General features: G+C 34.9%; 1 protein-coding gene across 2 annotated transcripts; it reads left to right on the top strand.

Annotated features, from left to right (window-relative positions):
- The first annotated feature begins 1,177 nt into the window (after nucleotides 1–1,177).
- Nucleotides 1,178–19,112, top strand: znf395a (zinc finger protein 395a). 2 transcript variants are annotated; one of them, XM_005169829.5, is made up of 10 exons: nucleotides 1,178–1,336; nucleotides 5,348–5,582; nucleotides 7,136–7,323; nucleotides 8,403–8,509; nucleotides 10,349–10,542; nucleotides 11,136–11,236; nucleotides 11,323–11,557; nucleotides 13,927–14,025; nucleotides 14,999–15,117; nucleotides 17,772–19,112. In XM_005169829.5, exons 2-10 carry the CDS (start codon nucleotides 5,427–5,429, stop codon nucleotides 17,881–17,883), a joined length of 1,311 nt encoding a protein of 436 aa, XP_005169886.1. In that variant the 5' UTR covers nucleotides 1,178–1,336; nucleotides 5,348–5,426; the 3' UTR covers nucleotides 17,884–19,112. The 2 variants fall into 2 exon arrangements, with proteins under 2 accessions (XP_005169886.1, NP_001073523.2); NM_001080054.2 differs by having other exon boundaries at nucleotides 1,184–1,225.
- The last annotated feature ends 45 nt before the right edge of the window (nucleotides 19,113–19,157 follow it).

Genomic DNA, 19,157 nt, shown 5'->3' on the forward strand with positions numbered 1-19,157 from the left:
TATAGTGTTTTCTGCATTTTGAGAGTAAAAAGAGACATAATAAAATGTATTTCAATGGTAGTTGTGTTAGATTAAGGTCTAATGAAACAAAAGCAATCAAGGAAAAGCCAGAAAATAAAGAAGGAACATTATTTTGCACATTAATGACTAAATACGCAAAAATTGTATTTTTGTGGGTAAACTACCCCTTTAAATATTAAATGCTTTGCTTTTTATGGTCCCGAATCCTATTGTGATTAAATAAATGCAGAAAACATCTGAAAATAAAGCACAAGTGCTGTGAAATGCTGAACAACACAGGACACATCTGAACTATGCATATTTCATAAAGGTCTATATTCAGATTTATTTATTTATCTTGTATTTTTTTCTAGAACATTATTTAAAGATGACATGAAGACAATAGAAGAGCCAATCCTACAGGGGAAATGCAAATAATCAATAAGCCCAACCACAAGTTACAGGCCACATCATGTACACATTTGCACAAAGGAAAGCCCTGCACTATTTATTGTGCATTTTGCATGAACAATTCGTGTTGTGCATTAACAAAACTATAACTATCCATAAACATGTTGAGTTTCAAATCATTATTTACATTATAATGTATTATTATAAGCATTATAGTGATCAACAATACAGCAAATGCAAATTGTTTCTCTGCATTCCTCCTCCAATGTAATGCAAACACCGCAGAGATTTAATAAAACTGGTGTAGGAGTACATGAAATACAGTGCGCCGTCTGTGTCCATTGTGTTTCTTGACCGTTCCTCAACTTCTGCGTAAACAAGTTGGAATTGTAGGGCGTGTGTCTTGGAAAGCGCCTCTTAGCCAATCAGCGTCGACCTCCCTACCACATGGTCTGGTTGTTTACTACAAGAGCAGAAGCCCGCTAGAAGGCGCCGAGTTGAAAACCTGGCACTGGATTCCTGCATAGCAGCTCATCCTGGTGAAGATTAAACAAATATGAATATTAAAACGACATTAAACCGAAGTTCTGCTTGCTATGTGAACGCTGTGGATTATTATAGACGTATTTAAGTTTAGCGTTATTATTGTCGTTGTGCTTTTTTAAACATTGTTTACACGTTACTGTACAAAATCCAGGCCGGGATTTCGAATAGCTGAACACAAGCCGTTCTGGGCTCTGAAAAAGGGCATTTTCAAGTTACAGCCGGTCAGAGCGAGCCTTGTGGAAAGGGGGTGTGTTGAAAATTGGCAAAGGTACGTGCGCAACGTTCATTGAAAGTTTTTCCTCTGATTTTAAATGCATTTGTGTTTTAACGTGTCGTTGTGTGCTCCTCTAATAAGACTGTGTTGTTTGGTGTCATTAAGGTTAGTGCATTATTACTGTGAATTAACATGAAGGGGCTGTTTGGATGTTTGCGGCTTGTTTGTGTGTGATGCTGTGCTTCGATGTTATGAGAACGGCCGTTTTAGTTGTTCTGCACAGATTCGGTGTTTACACCAGGGTGAACTTTTGTGGTTGGTGTGAAAAAACAGATTCACAACAGAATTTCGAATAAAAAGCGAGCAGGTTAATTAATTCCAATTTATAATCTGCAAAAGAAACGAACTTTTTTAAGTGAGAAGAGATTAGCTGTCCAGCTGCTACAGTGTGGTCATTTTTGCTAGGACAGCATTATTTACGCTTTGAGTGAATAGTGGACGGATAATCTGCTCCTGCCGCGCGTTCTGGTCGCGTCTGCGAGAGCGAGCATGTGCCGAGACGCTCACGCGCTGATATTAAATGCTCCGAATCCAGCGATGTTCATTTCCTGGAGAACGAATCTTTTGAGTTGGATCTCTTCATTGATTTGATTGAGCCGGTTCACAAAACAGATCTGCTAGGTAATGAATCGGTTGTGTTGTACAGGAGTATGTTTAACCTGCAAACAACTGCTGCACATTTACAAATCTTCTCTAAATTATCTAGAGAAATCGTTTTAGTGCAAGCTGTTTTATGATATGGATCAAATCTACATGTGTATGACCTGGGATTCGTTCAAGTGTGCACGTATGCGACCTTATTGATATAAACAGCTCTTTGAGCCTAAATGGCGTCTTTGGAATGTTTTAGAAACATGCAATATGCCACGCCGGTGTGTGAGGGCACATGCGGTGACGTAATTACGTTATGACGTAATAATACCCTAATCGTTGTGGAACCGGTTCCTTTCAAGAAAGCGACCCAAAATAACCGATTAACGACGAATTTCACCTCACTAACACCGAGTCTACCCAACATTGACGAACCAAAAATAAAAAAAAAACATTTATGTAAAAAATGTATGTAACACTGTACTGCAAATTTAGCAGGTTAAAGAAATTGCTTTAAAGTGAAGGATTTACTTCAAATGCTAGAAATTGTTTAATTTAAGATGCAAAAACATCCACATAATTTTAAATAACTTGCATCTGTTGCTTATACTGTTCCGTCTACTACTGTACATTCTTTCTAAACCCTCATATTGTGCAACACTGTCATGAGTTACAGTGCAAACCACAATATAAAGTGATACAGCACTAAAATACTAAACTAAAATAGTAATATAATTTTAACAAGTTGCACAGTATTATCTTCACTATGCTCTTTTATTATTATTATTATTATTATTATTAATATTATTATTTGTTCCTGCAGCTGAATATATTTAAAAATGTTATAATGAAGATCTTTTTAAAATAGCTTAATATGGTATACAACTTTTAGTATCAATTCATGTTCATTTATATAGCGCTTTTCATAATGAAGATTGTGCCAAATTTTAGTAGATTGTATCAGATTTGTATAAAACAAGTATACAGGGGTGTAGCAATCGAGGGGATATGTCTCCATCACTTTAAGAGACAGACTATTTAGAAACAGGTGATTAATATTTTATGAACGTAAACTTTTTTTGATTTCATACAGCTGCCATCCCCGCCCACTCATTTTTAAAATGTCTGCTATGCCCCTGCGAGTACATTTCCTTCAGAGATTACATTTTTTAAATTTGTTGCCCATGAAATTGTGCCTATTTTGTTTGCAACATAACTATATTTATTGTAATTTAGATTTGTTTATGTCATTCTTATGTATACCAAAAAGCTGATTTTCTTTAGTAATGTTTTCCAAAATATTCCATCATTTTACAGCATGTTCAGCATTTATAAATTAGTTTACAATTAATTGAAGTTCAGATGAATCATGTCATCTCATTCACCTCTATTGTTGCATTAAATTGAACTTTTAATTCAAATGAAAGCAATATTATCTTTCCCATGCTGTTGAATGGGTATTATAACAAGGACAATTGTTATAATTGGACAAGGAAAATTTTTCAAGTAAAAAAGTGGCAATTTCTCTGAATCATAACTTACTGGAATGGTGGTAACCTTATACCTGACTGCAGCTAGTAATAATGGTCATCTAGTAATTACCAATTCCTCTGAACCCTTTGGTGAACAGTTTTGAGCTCTACAGAGCCCAGCATGACCAGAAATGTCAATGTCTTGCATCAGTTTAAAGTAGTTCATTCTGTGCTGACAGTGACTCAGTCATTCAGTTACACGTACATTTTTACATTTGCATCATTCGTCCTGTGATTTCTTAATAGTTTGACGTTTGTTTGACAATTGCCAGATGTTTCAAGTAAAGATGGTTGGTGATTCACAATGATTTCACTGATCGGATTCAACAGGTGACCGCAACAGTGAGATCAACCCTTATATTTTGGTCATGGTGTCATCTAAAAGATATTGTTTTTAACAATTGCCTGATATGAAAGGCAACGTGCATGAAGCATCCTTTGCCCTGATGATACTAGATAATAAAATTTAACTAGGCAAGGTTTGGTAAATAGGCATATCATTGTATTACAGTGGTTTGTTCCGTAGACTATCAAAAAATCTACTCAGGGTATCTGCAGGGTCTTAAAATGTTTTAAATCTCAAACGCTAAATTTCATACCCTAAAAGGTCTTAAATCCACTGAAATATTGTGTTGTAGGTCTTAAATCTTTTTTTAACGGGTCTTAATTTCCCTTTCGTTCATATATAGCTACCAAATCTGGCCATTAACACCCATACAGTCACCAACAACCCATTTAAATAAAACTTAACTTTTTATTTAAAAGAGCATTTAATTAATTTCCTTACAGTAAGATGTGCTTAAAAGTTCTTGATTATTTACTGCTGTGGATACTGACCTGACCTATTTATTTTATTATTAAATGATTATTATTGTAGACTGAAGTATTCGACAGCTATGTTTTTGTTCTAATCTTGGTAAGGGTTATAGGTTTATTGTTGTTGTATTATTAAATGTATTCAATAAAAAAATGAATGGGGCTTGTGAAAATCTTTTCTAACTGGATTATTCGAAAGAAAATACTTTAGTATTTAGCTCTTTGTAAGTCTAAAATGTGGTCTTAAATTTAACTTGGTGAAACCTGCAGAAACCATGATTTTGCTTAAGGGGCTAAAAGAATTGACCTTAAAATGTTTGTTTTTTAAATTGCTTTTATTCTAGCCAAAATAAAACAAATAAAACTTTCTTTAGCAGAAAATTTACTATAGTAAATACTAGGCCTGCACAATATATCGTTGAAGCCACATCGCATTATATTTGAGAATTTTTGGCTTTTTTTTTTTTTGTCCAAAAATCTCAATTTCAAACGAAAACAATATTATTTTACTTACCCCATTGGCAGAATATTTTACTTGTTTTAAGTTTATACACTTAATGAACTTAATTTTGACCTATTACATCTAAAAGTAAAAACAAAATATTTTAACTTGATTAAAGAATGTAGTTATTTGGACTAGAAATGAGACAAAAACTTTAAAAGTAAAGTCAAAAAAGTAAGTCAAGGCACTTACAAAATGTGGAAAAAATATTAAAAATGTTTTATTGACACAGCTATTCCTTAAAACTGCGCTATTCCTCAAAGATTACTTAAATGAAACGATTAAAACTATTCTGGTGAAACTGTATTCGTATCGCAATATATATTGCAGGAACATAAAATATTGCAATATTATTTTTTTTTTCATATCCTGCAGCCCCAGAAAACACTGAAAATTTCTCTGCTTGGGTAAACATAATTTTGGAAAAATTTGAAAAAGAAAAAAAAATCACCGGAGGGCTAATTATTATGACTTCAACTGTATGAGCTTATTGAAAAATTTGACCGTGATGATTTTATATCATCGGTGCTTGTTTTTTTCTTTCTTTTTTTATGTTTAAAACTTTTCATTGTATTTCAGTCTGCTGATACCAATATTTAGAGAACAGGCTGTCTAAATGATTATTCTTTTTGTGCACATATATAACTTTATTTTTTGTTTGCATCCTCTCTTTAGCTTCCGGTTTGCTGTTTGAAAAGTGCTGCTGAATCTCCATCTGGAGTTCTTTTAAAGCAGTCCAGAAGAAAGAAGGTACATGGAACAGAAAATGGTACCGAAGACCAGACTTGGGAAGCGGTCACCGCTGGGCACCCTGGTGTGTGGTTCCTCAGCGGAGGGCCTGACAGAAACAGGAGCACATGGATGCCAAGATGGTGGGCTTCACAGAAGCAAACTTTACCCTGGACAGAAGGTTAGCAGTGTTTTTATATTAAAAGCCTCAATCACACCAATAATACCACTGATATTCTTGGTTATGATATTGGCTTCCACACCAGCAGTTGGCAATGTTCTGTTTATTCTTAGTGCGGAAGTATTAGCATCTGCCAATTCAAGTAGGATGGCTTTTGATTGGCTATCAATGTTTTATTTTTTATTTACTTTCTCAAAGGGATTGCATCAGTGTTTCATGTGCTGTTGTAGTTGTAATATGAAGTCATTTATTTACTCGTTTAAAACTTTTATGCATTTTGGACATTCATATTAAGGCACTTTTCCACTGCATGGTATGTTGGGTTTAGGTACAGCCCTCTTTTGTGGGTGTTTCCACTGCTTCCTGTACCTAGTATGGGTGAGGTAGTTTCCAAACAAGCTGTAGCATTACCAAAATGTGATGTATACACACTGACGATCACTGATTGGTCCTAGAGTAAAGTAGATTTACACAACAATGACCTATATGGGCCAATCCATCACTGCCAATGATCTCCATATAAACTTCACACATTTTCTAAAACGTTACTTACAGTCACAGTAAAAACTCAGATTTGCATTTTCACTGACCCAGAAAGAGCAGTTTTCATGCATTATTATGAAGAAGCTTCCGTCTTTACTCTTTTTGTTCTAACAGGGTCGTTATTTCTGTTACAAAAGGGAGTAAATGACGTTTGTATAATTACTTTTAGACATCAGATGAATTGTTTAATCAATCAGTCAGTCATGAAAAGTAACTTTTGATAAACCACAACAAACAACAAATACAGAAATATATTTGTAATCGAATTAGTGGTTCAAGAAATGTGTTTAAAAATACTGATTCATCCAGTCATGTTGTCTGTCCTTCAAACCTATATTTAAAAAATTTACATAGCTAACAGGCTGCATTATGTTGAAAAAAATTGACATTTCGTTTATTGTTTTGCCACAATATATATTGAGATATGGAGAAAATGTCACCTAATGATAGCTCTATTTGGAAAAATGTCGTTATTTTAGATTGACTAGGATGATCTAGTCTTTTTCCATGCATTACATCTGCACAAAAATATTACAAATCACAAGCAAAATAAATAAATGAAAAAACTGTGCTTTATGGTTTTCTGGGGGATCATACAGTGTTCAAGAACAACTATTGACCAAAAGAATGTAAAATAACAGGGTCATCCTTGTATAAATAATTTAAAAATAATATATTCATCTTTTAATCTTTACAAAACAATCTAATAAGTTGATGGTTCATTCCGCTGGGGTCACCCCGGATTAATAATGGACTAAGCCAAAAGGAAAATGAATTAATGAATAAATGATCTAAACCTGCGATTTATATTGTTTAGCCCTAGTAAATAATCGTATTGTACATTTTAGTTTAGTCGATTCACAAAACAATCATGTTTCTCAGTGTCTCTTGCAGCTCTAACAGTTCTAAACCTCGATGTGAACATGCCTATAAGCCAAATATGAATGGTATTCACAGCTAGGTGTGTCTGCTCACCGCCTGCTTCACTTTTTTCTCCTGATATGTTTCAGGTGTATGTGCACTGCGGAGGCCAGGAATGTGGAGGTGTGGTGGAACAGCATAACCACGTGGACAACGAGGTGTCGATCTTCCTTCCCCAGCTCAACCAGCACGTTCACCGCAAGCTGGAAGACGTGTGGACAAGCCCAACGTCCAGTTCTACCTCTTCAGTCTCTTCGTCCATCGACGTGCCAAGAAGGTAATTCTTGTTTTAGATGATGGATGCTGACCAATGCCATGCACTAAATTAGTTCCCACGGGACATGGCATTTCTGGAATATGATAGAATTTAAAAATAAAAAGTCTATTCCAGACATTGAAAATCAAAGAATTTTATGCATTTTATTTCAGTCAAAGTCGTGGAATATCAGGCATTTTTGTTTGTCATTTTAAATTCTACTTCATATTTATGAAAATGTATTTTGTTCTGTGATAATTACGGTGATAATTTATCTTGTTTCTCATGTGTTGACAATTTTAACTACCATTTTATTCCCTTTCCACTTATCGACATACAATCAAATGCAGTCATCAGGCTTTACCTGTTAAAGTACTCTTATATACTTTCTTGCTCAATCAATTCCTCCTGGATTTTTCTATCTATCTATCTATCTATCTATCTATCTATCTATCTATCTATCTATCTATCTATCTATCTATCTATCTATCTATCTATCTATCTATCTATCTATCTATCTATCTATCTATCTATCTATCTATCTATCTATCTATCTATCTATCTATCTATCTATCTATCTATCTATTTATCATCATTTATTTATTTTTGTGGTCTAATGCTGTGCCGTTTCTTAAAATTAGGTCAATATTTGCTCTGTTTTCCTAACGATTGCTTTGGCTGGATTTGCATTGCAATAATCTGTGGAACATGTGTGGCAATTAAAAAGAAAAATTTCAATGTTGAGCTGTGTGCTTGACTTCAGTGTTAAATTAAGCACTCGCACAATGAGATTGCTCAACGCCTGCATTAGTCACCATGAACAGCTGCACGTACAGTCTTCACTGCGGTTTAAAAGCAACTAGTGCAGAATTGCTTATTACATTTTCTTTTATTTAATTTCAGAAGAATTCCTCTAAACGATGCTCTAAATTGCCTGATTTCTGCTTTAAATTCAGCACTCGCAGATTAACAAAATCTTGGAGGGTCTGCTTAACACACAGCTGCCTTTTCTATGCATTATAGGCCATGGAAATTCAGCATTTTATTCAATAAAATTTGACAGTGGTAACCCTGATTCTAACTCTCGTTTAATGTTGCAGGAGTGTGGAGGCAGTGGACATGGATGAGATTATGGCTGCAATGGTGCTCACAAGTCTTTCTTGCAGTCCAGTCGTCCAGCACTCAACCCAGGGCAGCGTAACTCCTGGTAAGCTGAACGGGTTTGGTGTTTGATTTACAGTGTGCAAATCTGGCATAAACCAGATGAGATTGCTCAACGCTTGCATTAGTCACCATGAAGAAAACCCGAACAGCTGCACGTACAGTCTTCACTGCAGTCTAAAAGCAAATAGTACAGAATTGCATATTACCTTTTATTTTTTTAACAATTTCAGAAGAATTGCTGTAAAATGCTCTAAATATCAACTTTTCAAATATATATTCAGTATTTTACTGAATTAAGTAAAATGTTTGAGTGTGTTTGAAAGAAGTGAGTTATAATTATCAAGTCTGCACTGTTAAAATTATAATATTTAATGTTAATAAAGGTCTTCAGTAATATGTAGCAAGTCAAGTTGTTATGAGCAATGTTGAGGTGCTTAAATCACCATATTCATTAAACAGTCCTAAAAAATATTCATCAAAGTACAGTAGAACAGCATTCATTTGAAAAGTAAATGTTTTGGAAAATTACAAATGTCTTTGTCTCTTGAACAATTTATTGCCATTTTAACAGGTGTACGGTGGCTGAGAGAGCTTAACATGCTGCAATTAAAATAATGCATGCAATTACAAAAAAACACACGCAAACTGACAAAAAAATCTTCATTTGTTTGACCCCACACGAGCAACAAATTCTCACAATGCAAACGCGTTTAAAAAATGTGCTGCATTTACTTACAACGCAAACAAATTATGAAAACTCATGCAATTTCTCACAACACTTTCAAACAGCATGGAACACAAAAAAATGTTTTAAAGACACCCTAAAACGCGACAGACCCGGCTATTTAGGGTATGGGTATTCAGGCTAATAAAACACAAAAGACAAGGAATCAGGATGTTAAAATAAACAAACAAAAAAAACTCACGTTTTAAACTCCACCTACAACTTCACGGAGCAAAAGTCACGGCACAGCAGCGTCCATCACGTTTTAGGGACCCTGGACCACAAAACCAGACATATGTTGCACAAGTAGTGGCAATACCCAAAATACATTGTATGGGTAAAAATGATGGGACTTTTTCTTTTATGCAAATTTTTTTTACCATATTAAGTAATCCTATTGTAAATATCACAATTTTTGTTTGGTAATTTGCAATGTGAACCTTTTATTAAAATGTTTAAAGGTAATGAAGGTTGATTTTTATTTATTTATTTATTTTTTATTTTTTTTTTGAACCCTCAGACTGGAGTGTTTTTTTTTTTTTTTTTTTTTTTTTTTTTTTTTTTTTTACATTTGGCCAAATATTGTCCTGCTATATGTTATATTATGTTATGTTGTATTATTCATTCATTCGTTTTCGGCTTAGTCCCTTTATTAATCAGGGGTCGCCACAGCGGAATAAACCACTAACTTATCCAGCATATGTTTTAAGCAGCGGATGCCCTTCCAGCTGCAACCCAACACTGGGAAACACCCATACACTCTTGCATTCACACACATACACAAAATTTAGCTCACCTATAGTGCATGTCTTTGGACTTGTGGGGAAAACCTGAGCACCCGGAGGAAACCCACGCAAACTTGGGGAGAATATGCAAACTCCACACAAAAATGCCAACTCACCCAGCCCTTCTTGCTGTGAGGCGATTGTGCTACCTACTGCGTCACCGTGACGCATATATTATATTATATTATATTATATTATATTATATTATATTATATTATATTTATTAATGCAATTATATAATGTAGTAATTTTTTAAATATAGTATTTAAATTTGTAATTCTTGCATGTTGGAACATGTTAAACATTACTGGACATGTAGTTTTTGATAAAGCGCATCTACTCACTGACCTCTGTTGTTCTCTGTGTGTATTAGCTTTATGTGGGATGGAAAATGGTGGTAGCGAACTGTCTGATGGAGGCTATTGGAGTTGCGACCATGGAAACGGAAGCCCTGCCCCTTCTCCGCCCATTGAGGAGACTGACAAGAGCAACCCTCATGCTGATGAAGGCCTGGACATGGAAATGGACCAAATGTTGTTCAATGAGCCAACACCAAGAAAACGCAAGGTACGCTGGAGGCATATTTATGTATATACACACTTCGATGTTGGCTGTCGATTTGTAAAGGCTATGTAGATTATTTGTTGTTGCAGTTTGGATGCTTTTTCACCAGATTGTAAGATTTAATCACAAAAGTGACAGAAATAGTCGCAAGAAAGTCACAATTCAGAGTTTATATTTATTATTTATAACCTTTTGGACCAAATTAACAGATGAATAATCAGATTTTTGAGACATAAACACAGAATTGCAAGCATGTCAGAATTGCAAGAAAGTCTCTGAGTTGTTAAAGTTTGTTTATATTTTCCAATTTGACTTCCCACCAATTTAAGAGAGAAATTTAAATTTTAAGACATAAGCTTACAACATAAACTCAGTCATGATTGCAAGAAAGCATAGAATAAACAACAAAAAAATCAGTTCAATTCATATTTTGCATCAAAAAAATCAAATTTTCTCAAATCAATGATCAGAATTGTGAACTATAAACTCAGAACTGCAATATAAAGTCAGAAACGCATATATGTATGTACACAATTCATTGTTGGATCATACATTATGCACAATATTTATATTTGGTGTGTTTTTCCACAATCTAGAACTCTGTCAAAGTAGCATATTGGTGTTTATGGCCAAATTGTGGAAAAGTCCTGACCACAGTAGTGGGCATCAAACGTCACATCCGAAATTCTCATCTTGGGTAAGCATCACAAACATGACAATAACCTAACAGCAGTGTCTAACCAACACATTCTGGTAAACATTCACATGGGTTTGTTCTTGCAGACAAAGTGACGAGCACTCCCAAAGGGAAGAAGACTTCTACTACACTGAAGTCTATCAGGATTTCGAGCAGACGGCTCCCCCTGGCGGCCACCGGGCGTCCTGCACTTCTCCATCCCCCATCCCGAGCCAACACACACCCCCTTCTCCCTCCACCCCGGACACACTCCAGCCCAGCCCGCTCAGCCAGTCTGCCCCGGGCAGCTTCTGGCAGGTCCATTCAGAGCACTCTTACCAGGTAAGATCATTTACATTGTGCTGATGTAATTAAAGAGCAGGTTTCCGTCGAAGGCCTTTCACTGCCATCAAAGATCTGATTGGTGTCACATGGCACTGTTTGCATCTTGTCCTAACTTAATTATGAACCCTGACTCTGATAATGCCTTTACAATATTGATGATTATCTTGTAAAAGTTTTTATTATAATAAAATATATTATTAGTAAAAAAATATCTAGTAAAAATTTTATTATGATAAAAAAATTCACACACACACACACACACACACACACACACACACACAYATATATATATATATATATATATATATATATATATATATATATATATATATATATATATATATATATAATTTTTTCCCCAATTTCTGTTTAATGGAGAGAATGTTTTTATTAAACATTTCTAAACATAATTCTAATAACTCATTTTTAATAACTGATTTATTTGATCTTTGCCATGATGACAGTAAATAATATTTGACTGGATATTTTTCAAGACACTTCTATACAGCTTAAAGTGACATTTAAAGGCTTAACTAGGTTAATTATGTTAACTAGGCAGGATAGGGTAATTAGGCAAGTTATTGTATAATGGTTTGTTCTGTAGATTATCGAAATAAAAATAGCTTAAAGGGGCTAATAGTTTTGACCTTAAAATAGTTTTTAAAATATTAAAACTGTTATTATTCTAGCCGAAATAAAACAAATAAGACTTTATCAGAAGGAAAAAAATATTATCAGACATACTGTGAAAATGTCCTTGCTCTGTTAAACATTATTTAGAAAATATTTAAAAATAAAAGAAAATTCAAAGGGGGGCTAATAATTCTGACTTTACCTGTTTACAGTGCTCAGCATAATTGAGTACACCCCATTTTAAAAAATTTATATTTTTATCAATTTCTCAGTGAATATAGGCAATGTATTTTGGTGCATTTAAACACCAATTAAATAATAATTTAATCAAACTGTATATTTTTATTAAAATAATATTTTAGTCATCAAACATATTTAGAAACTGAAAGATAAATTCAAGCAAAATATTGCAAAAAAAATTAAAACCTACAAAATTTCAACAATTTTTTTATTTATTTTTTTTCCCTTCGTTTTTAAATTTGTATTTAATATTTTCCCATTTGGCTGTACTATCTTTTGGACTGTTATTGTAAGTTTTTAAAATTATTTTATTATTATTATTATTTTTTGCTAGATAAGCTCAAGATTTGGCTTCAGTACTGACTAACCTAATGTATAGTATATGCACAAATATAATATTGTATAGCTTCCTATTAAAAATATGAATTTAAAAGCGAGATTTGTGAGGGGTGTACTTGTATAGGCTGAGCATTGTGCATGCATACATGTATACATAGGTGTGGGTATGTGTGTGTGCACATACATGTATCATTTATTATTCTAATAGGGGCAGATTGATCCTAAAGGATCAATATTTTCAATACTGGCAATGTATCAAAAAGATTGACCCTTGCCTATATATGAACAGTTCAGATGCAAAAACCTCTAAATGCCATCAGATTTTTTTTTTAATGAGCAGTTTTATCACCTATGTGTAGATTCAGTAATTTTATGACAAAAAGTAAGTTATTTTCATGCTCTTTAAAGTGAAATAAATCAACATAACCAAAGGATACTGAGGAAAATGTAAATTTTCGACTGAAATTTCTTAATTGGCCGCTCTGGTGTTTTTTTTTTTTTTTTTTTTTTTTAATCAAATTGGCAGAAAAATATTTTAAATTCGTAAAACATTCTCAAAAAATGGCAAGAAATCAGAAATGTGAAATAGACGCACAATTTCAAAAAAAATTCTGAGTTTTTCAGTGTTTTACAGCAGGTCAGAATTGCAAGAGTGTAATTATTCAAATGCAACAAAAATAACATGCTGAATTCTGAAGTTTTTCATTTGAAAAATTAAGAGAATAAAATCTAAATGGGTGCTCAGCCAAACAAAGTGCAAAATATGAATAAAGGCAGCAACATTAAAGCTCAAAAAATATTAATTCATTAGGTTAAAAAAAGCTTTCACAAAGCATGTGGCCATTCGAGCACGCCAGCTCTTCATCTGACAATATTGATCACTGCATGTTGCTCTTTTATACACCTCTAGAAGGACAAAAAATGCCAAAAAATTTATAAATTCAAAATAAACATGTTCAGTTCTGACTTATTTTTCATATGATTGACTAAGAGAAAAAAATCTGCATTGTAAGAGGCACATTTAGAATTGCATTCCTTTCTTTATATGTATAATGATGGATTTTTTTATATGTAAAATGATGGATTTCCTCTTTTGTTATCGGAGCCAAATGAGAATGTTAAAATAATATTTGCTCTCATCTTGTGTTCTTCAGGCTCCTGCACCCGTTCAGGTGGTGACCCAGTCTAAACCAGTGCCTGTTCCTGTGTCCTGTCACTGGACTCCATCTCTCACTGTCCACCAGAGCAAGCAGGTCAGCTTTTTTTTCCTTTATTAACTGATTCAGTAGCATAGGCACATTCAAGCATAGGCATCTTTTAAATGACTGTGATTTTGATTAAGCAATCAGAACATACAAAGAGACACATGGTCTCAGACATGCTGTGTCTTTGCACTGGAAATGGGAGTGACAAAATGTTGTTTTTGTGTCGTTTGTCCCTCCCACAGATGTTAATGATAATACAGTGCCATCTAGTGGAGTTGAGTACACAGTGTTCTCTTTGTCTGAACACATGCTTGTCACTAGCCTGAAAAATCATGCAGAAACATAAAGACCAGCACATTTTTTTTTATCTTAAGCGATTTTTATTTGATTACCCCTGATTTATGTCTATTGATATTCTGTCAAGATCCATAAAGGGATAGTTCACCCTTAAATTTACTTATCCTCAACTGGCTCCAAACCTTGACGAGTTTAATGTTTTTCAGTGAACACAGAAGAAAATATTTTGAAGAATGTTGGAAACTGGTAGCCATCGACTTCCATAGTATTATAAAAGCCACTAGCCACTGACTGCAGTAGTGTATATACAATGGAATTCAATGGCTACAGGTTTCCAACATTCTTCAAAACAACATCTTTTGTGTTCAATAGAAGCACAATTGGGAGGTGAGTGAACTGTCGCTTCATTAATGCTGCATTGTTTGTACAACAGAGCAGTGTTTTCAGCGGTAATGTAACCTGCAGTGCGTCATTCTGTGACTAATGGTGCTCTCTCTCTCTCTCTCTCTCTCTCTCTCTCTCTCTCTCTCTCTCTCTCTCTCTCTCTCTCTCTCTCTCTCTCTCTCTCCGTCTCTCTCTCTCTCTCTCTCTCTCTCTCTCCTCTCTCTCTCTCTCTCTCTCTCTCTCTCTCTCTCTCTCTCTCTCTCTCTCTCTCTCTCTCTCTCTCTCTCTCTCTCTCTCTCTCTCTCTCTCTCTCTCTCTCTCTCTCTCTGCTGGTCTGCAGGGATCACCGTTCCGCCGTCGGTCAGTCAGTGTTGGTGAACAGTGGCTCCAGAATAACAGCGCCTCCTTCAGGCCGCATCCTGCCAGTGTTTCCCCTCCAAGAAACCATTGCACTTCCAGGTAAGACTTGCTATTTTCCAGTCATTCCGACTCCTATTCATCCATTTAAAGTTCATTTATAACGTTTATTTATTTATAAAAACTGGGTTTATTGTGCTTCCATGACAAGGGAAATTTATTCTGTTTTAGCCATTTTGTTTTACATTAGAATTTACTACATTTCTCCACCTGTAATGACCTTTGTTGATACAACCAAGTGGAAAATAAAAGTATAACCACACAATGGTTTAAATCTATACAGACTCTACATGACTCTCTTCTGAGTATTTAAACAATTCAGTTTGTTTTCAGTTTGATATTTTTTTTTCTCTTTCTCTCTGAGAGAAAGTAGCTTTTGCTCCCTAGTATTTTTAAAAAAATTCTTACTTTGGTCGCTACTCTTTTCAGTTTTCCGCTGCTGATGATTGGAATCATCTGTAGCAATGCTTTTTTCCCCATTATTATACTTTGAAAACTCAATCCAGTTAATAGTACAAGATCACAGTGCTTGTTTTTAGTTTTTATTTTAGATGTTATTTTCTGCATTTCAGCACCTTGTTGCACCATCTGCTTTTTAGGGTGCCTCAAGACCAGAGAACTAGTTCTCAGTTGATTAGCCTAGTTAAATAAAAGTTATAATATTATCTTAGCACATTAAGACTAGGCATGGGCTGGTCTAAGATTCTGTTGGTATGAATATCTTGGATAAAAATATCGCGGATTTACGCCTTCACAGTGTTGTGATTACTGCTCAAACGCAAGTTATTTTAAAATGTCTGGGTGTAAAGCAACAACTTTTTCCCCGTTGAAAACAATGTTTTATTTTAAGAAACATTTAAAATATTTAGGATTTTTAAAATTGTTTAAAACTATTTAAATAAATGACTGTCTTCATTAGTTTCAAAAACACAGATTTCATAACTTGAAAAGGCATCTTTGGATCGCTTTCTTTTCTTTGGATATAAAGTAAAGCCACTGCACTGTTCAGGTCTACAGCATGGTTGTATGTTGGTGTAAGTGACTTGTTTTTCAAACAATTCATGAATCGTGGGCTGACCAGTAGCTTTTCATTTAGAGGGTCCTTTTGATGTAGACAGCAAAAAACCTAATGAAACAGTTGTAAAAAAACACATAAAAAAACAACTCACATATACCATGGGAACAGTATAAAAGAAAATGTTTTCGGTTTCAAAACCTTGACTTTTCCAAACCGCAGTAAACCTTGAAACCGGTTATCGCCCCATGCCTAATCAAGACTGCATTTAATTGATGTTTAAAATTATGCTACATTTTTGATATATGGTCACACAGGTCGTTTTTGCATGTCGTTTTTACAAAATAAATGTAAATTAGTAAGGCCTAGCATTATTTGTATTTTTTTCCTTTTTGTTATTTTATTTTGTTTTACCTTTTGAGACTATATACTTTTATATAACTATTTTATGTTGTTCATATTTTTCATGTACACCACTGGCATTGTTTTATGTAGTTCATGCATTAAAAAAAGTTGAAAACAGGACTTGTTTTAGGATGTATATTTTAAAAAGTTTATTTTTAATTTTTATGATTTGTCAATTTAAAAATCTTCTTCATAATCAAATTGATCACATCCCTATTGAATAATGCCGAGTTCAAACTGCATGATTTTCAAAGTAGTCGTGTCACAGATGTTTTCACACTGCATGACTATCTGGGCTAGCGTTTCGTCGCTGCTTTGTTTACACTGCAAGATGGTTTGGCGACATGGACATTCACATTGCATGACTTTACTATAGGGAGAATCACCGACAACTTCGTCCAAACTACGTCTCACAGCCAAAAACATGTAGTATATCTTTTGTTATTAACTACATAATGAGAAAGAAGCCTTTAATGGGGTAGAACATGTACATATTTGCTCACCTGGGTTTAAAGGGAATTAGCCATTTCTCCTCAACTTAAGTTGATAATAAACTAATTTCTTTCTGTATGAAACGTCAAACAGACACGGCTGCTCCTGAGTCCTGTCAAACCTCCCCTAGTTTTCCTCCATTTCGTGGGTCCAAATAAACCGAAAAAGAGCGCTTTTAACTTCTCCCCCAGCCTCCCGCTGGCCAGCAGCAGGTATACACTTGCACACACAAGTGAAAGCTGCTCTCTCATTGGCTGTAGGCGATTGCTGATGTTATTTTCAGTCAAAACTCAATTCACACGGCACGATTTGAATCGCCGACAGCTCCAGATATCTAGCACGCCAAATTTCTCACAGGCATCGGCGACTCATCGGCGATTCTCTCAGATCGCGTCTTTGATCGTTCATACTGTGTGATTGTCACGAGCAGCGATTTGCCTGTGATTTCAGGCATTTGTCGGCGATTTATCAAAACCTGTAGGCGAGCCAAAATCGGAGCTAAAATCACGCAGTCTGAACTAGGCATAAAAGTAATAATTAAAAAAAGAAAAAACAACAACTTGTTAACCCCAAAACTACCTCAAAGAGAATTGAGTTTGCTCACCCACAGGCCGTCCAAACATGTAGGATGTTTATTCTTCTTCAGTCTTTAATAATTCACAGCAGCTTATTCATTTTTGGCAAATTCTGTGTCCCTTTTAACGTCTTGCAAAAATGCTGATGTTAAAATGTTGTATTTAGATTATATGTCAAATTAAATGCTGCTTTTTTTTCCTGCTAACAGGAGGATTCGAGGTGAGGCCAAGAAATGCAGGAAGGTGTACGGCATTGAGCACCGAGACCAGTGGTGCACCGCCTGCCGCTGGAAAAAGGCCTGTCAGAGATTCCTCGACTAAAGCCTTCAAGAAATACAGACACTATCCTTACAGAAACCCACAGGAGGGGATCTGACCTGGAACTACGGTTGGAACAAACCAAAAGAGCACCTTTGTGACTTAACTTTTTCTACATTTTATCACGATTACCTGTGCTGTGTTTTATGAGACGTACTAAGGAACCATGATGGTGCTGGAAGAGTGATAAAGCAGATCTCGCAGTCTTCCTGCATCTTATATCAAGACCTGATGAAGTTTTATCCATTTTTGTTGTTTTGCAAGCATTAAACAGCCATAATACAACGGCAGATGTCAGATTGTTTTGGGTGTAAATCATCAGACACGGATGGAAAGTTTACTTCTCATTCCAGCTTATAAGAGATTACTGCGGTCCATTGCTTTCAGGGGCAAAATCGGCAGCTTTGGGTTAGTTGTAGATAGACAAGAAAGCAGAATCAGTGTCTCAATAGTATATAAAACACCGTTTATGTTCATGTATACCATGTTTACCTTTTGTTTTTTTCTTCTTCTTTGCTTTCCAGTGCAAAATTTTGTATAGCAAACTCTTGAAAAGGAAGAAAAAAAGGATTTTGTATTACGATTTTAATGTGTCATGTCATCATGGGTGTATTTCTATCACAGGTTATACTTCTGTGGATATGAGATGATTCTTTTTTCTGTCGATATTATGGAAGTATCCGTGTAAACATGCATGAGTTGATAGTTTATTCCTCTACTTAGTTTTACTCACTGGCTGTTCGTCCGTTTGGATTGCAATCTTGCCAAAGAGAATCCATCTCCACAAAATAATGTGAAATTAACCTGCTGACCATTCTTGGGATAAATGTAACCAGCTGTTACGATCGGTTCATGTACTCTGGGTCCAAATATTTTCTTATGTCGTAAAACACTTCTATTCGTCAACGTTTCGTGTGCATCTCCACTGTGTAGTCTCTCACCAAGCTCGATGCTTTGACCTCATGAAACTGAATGTAATTTACCCTGAAGATCTCCATAAGTCGTTGTGCATTTCCAACAGTCGGTGTCATATAGGTGTTTGAGGACGTTGTAGTCTGAGAGATATTCAGTAAACCTCATTAAGAACAATCTTTTTGTACATTTTTGTAAAGTACTTCCAAAGTGTTTCCTTTAATGAACCGTCTGAGATCTGTTCAAGATGAAAGTATAATTTCTTTTCATGAAACTTATGTTGCTTCATGCCTTTTTAAATAAACTTTTGTGCGAACGAGTACAAGTGTTGCTTTTTTAGTACTTCAAATCAACAATGAACAAAA

Source organism: Danio rerio, chromosome 17, assembly GCF_049306965.1.
Source record: "Danio rerio strain Tuebingen ecotype United States chromosome 17, GRCz12tu, whole genome shotgun sequence".
Lineage (NCBI taxonomy): Eukaryota > Metazoa > Chordata > Actinopteri > Cypriniformes > Danionidae > Danio > Danio rerio.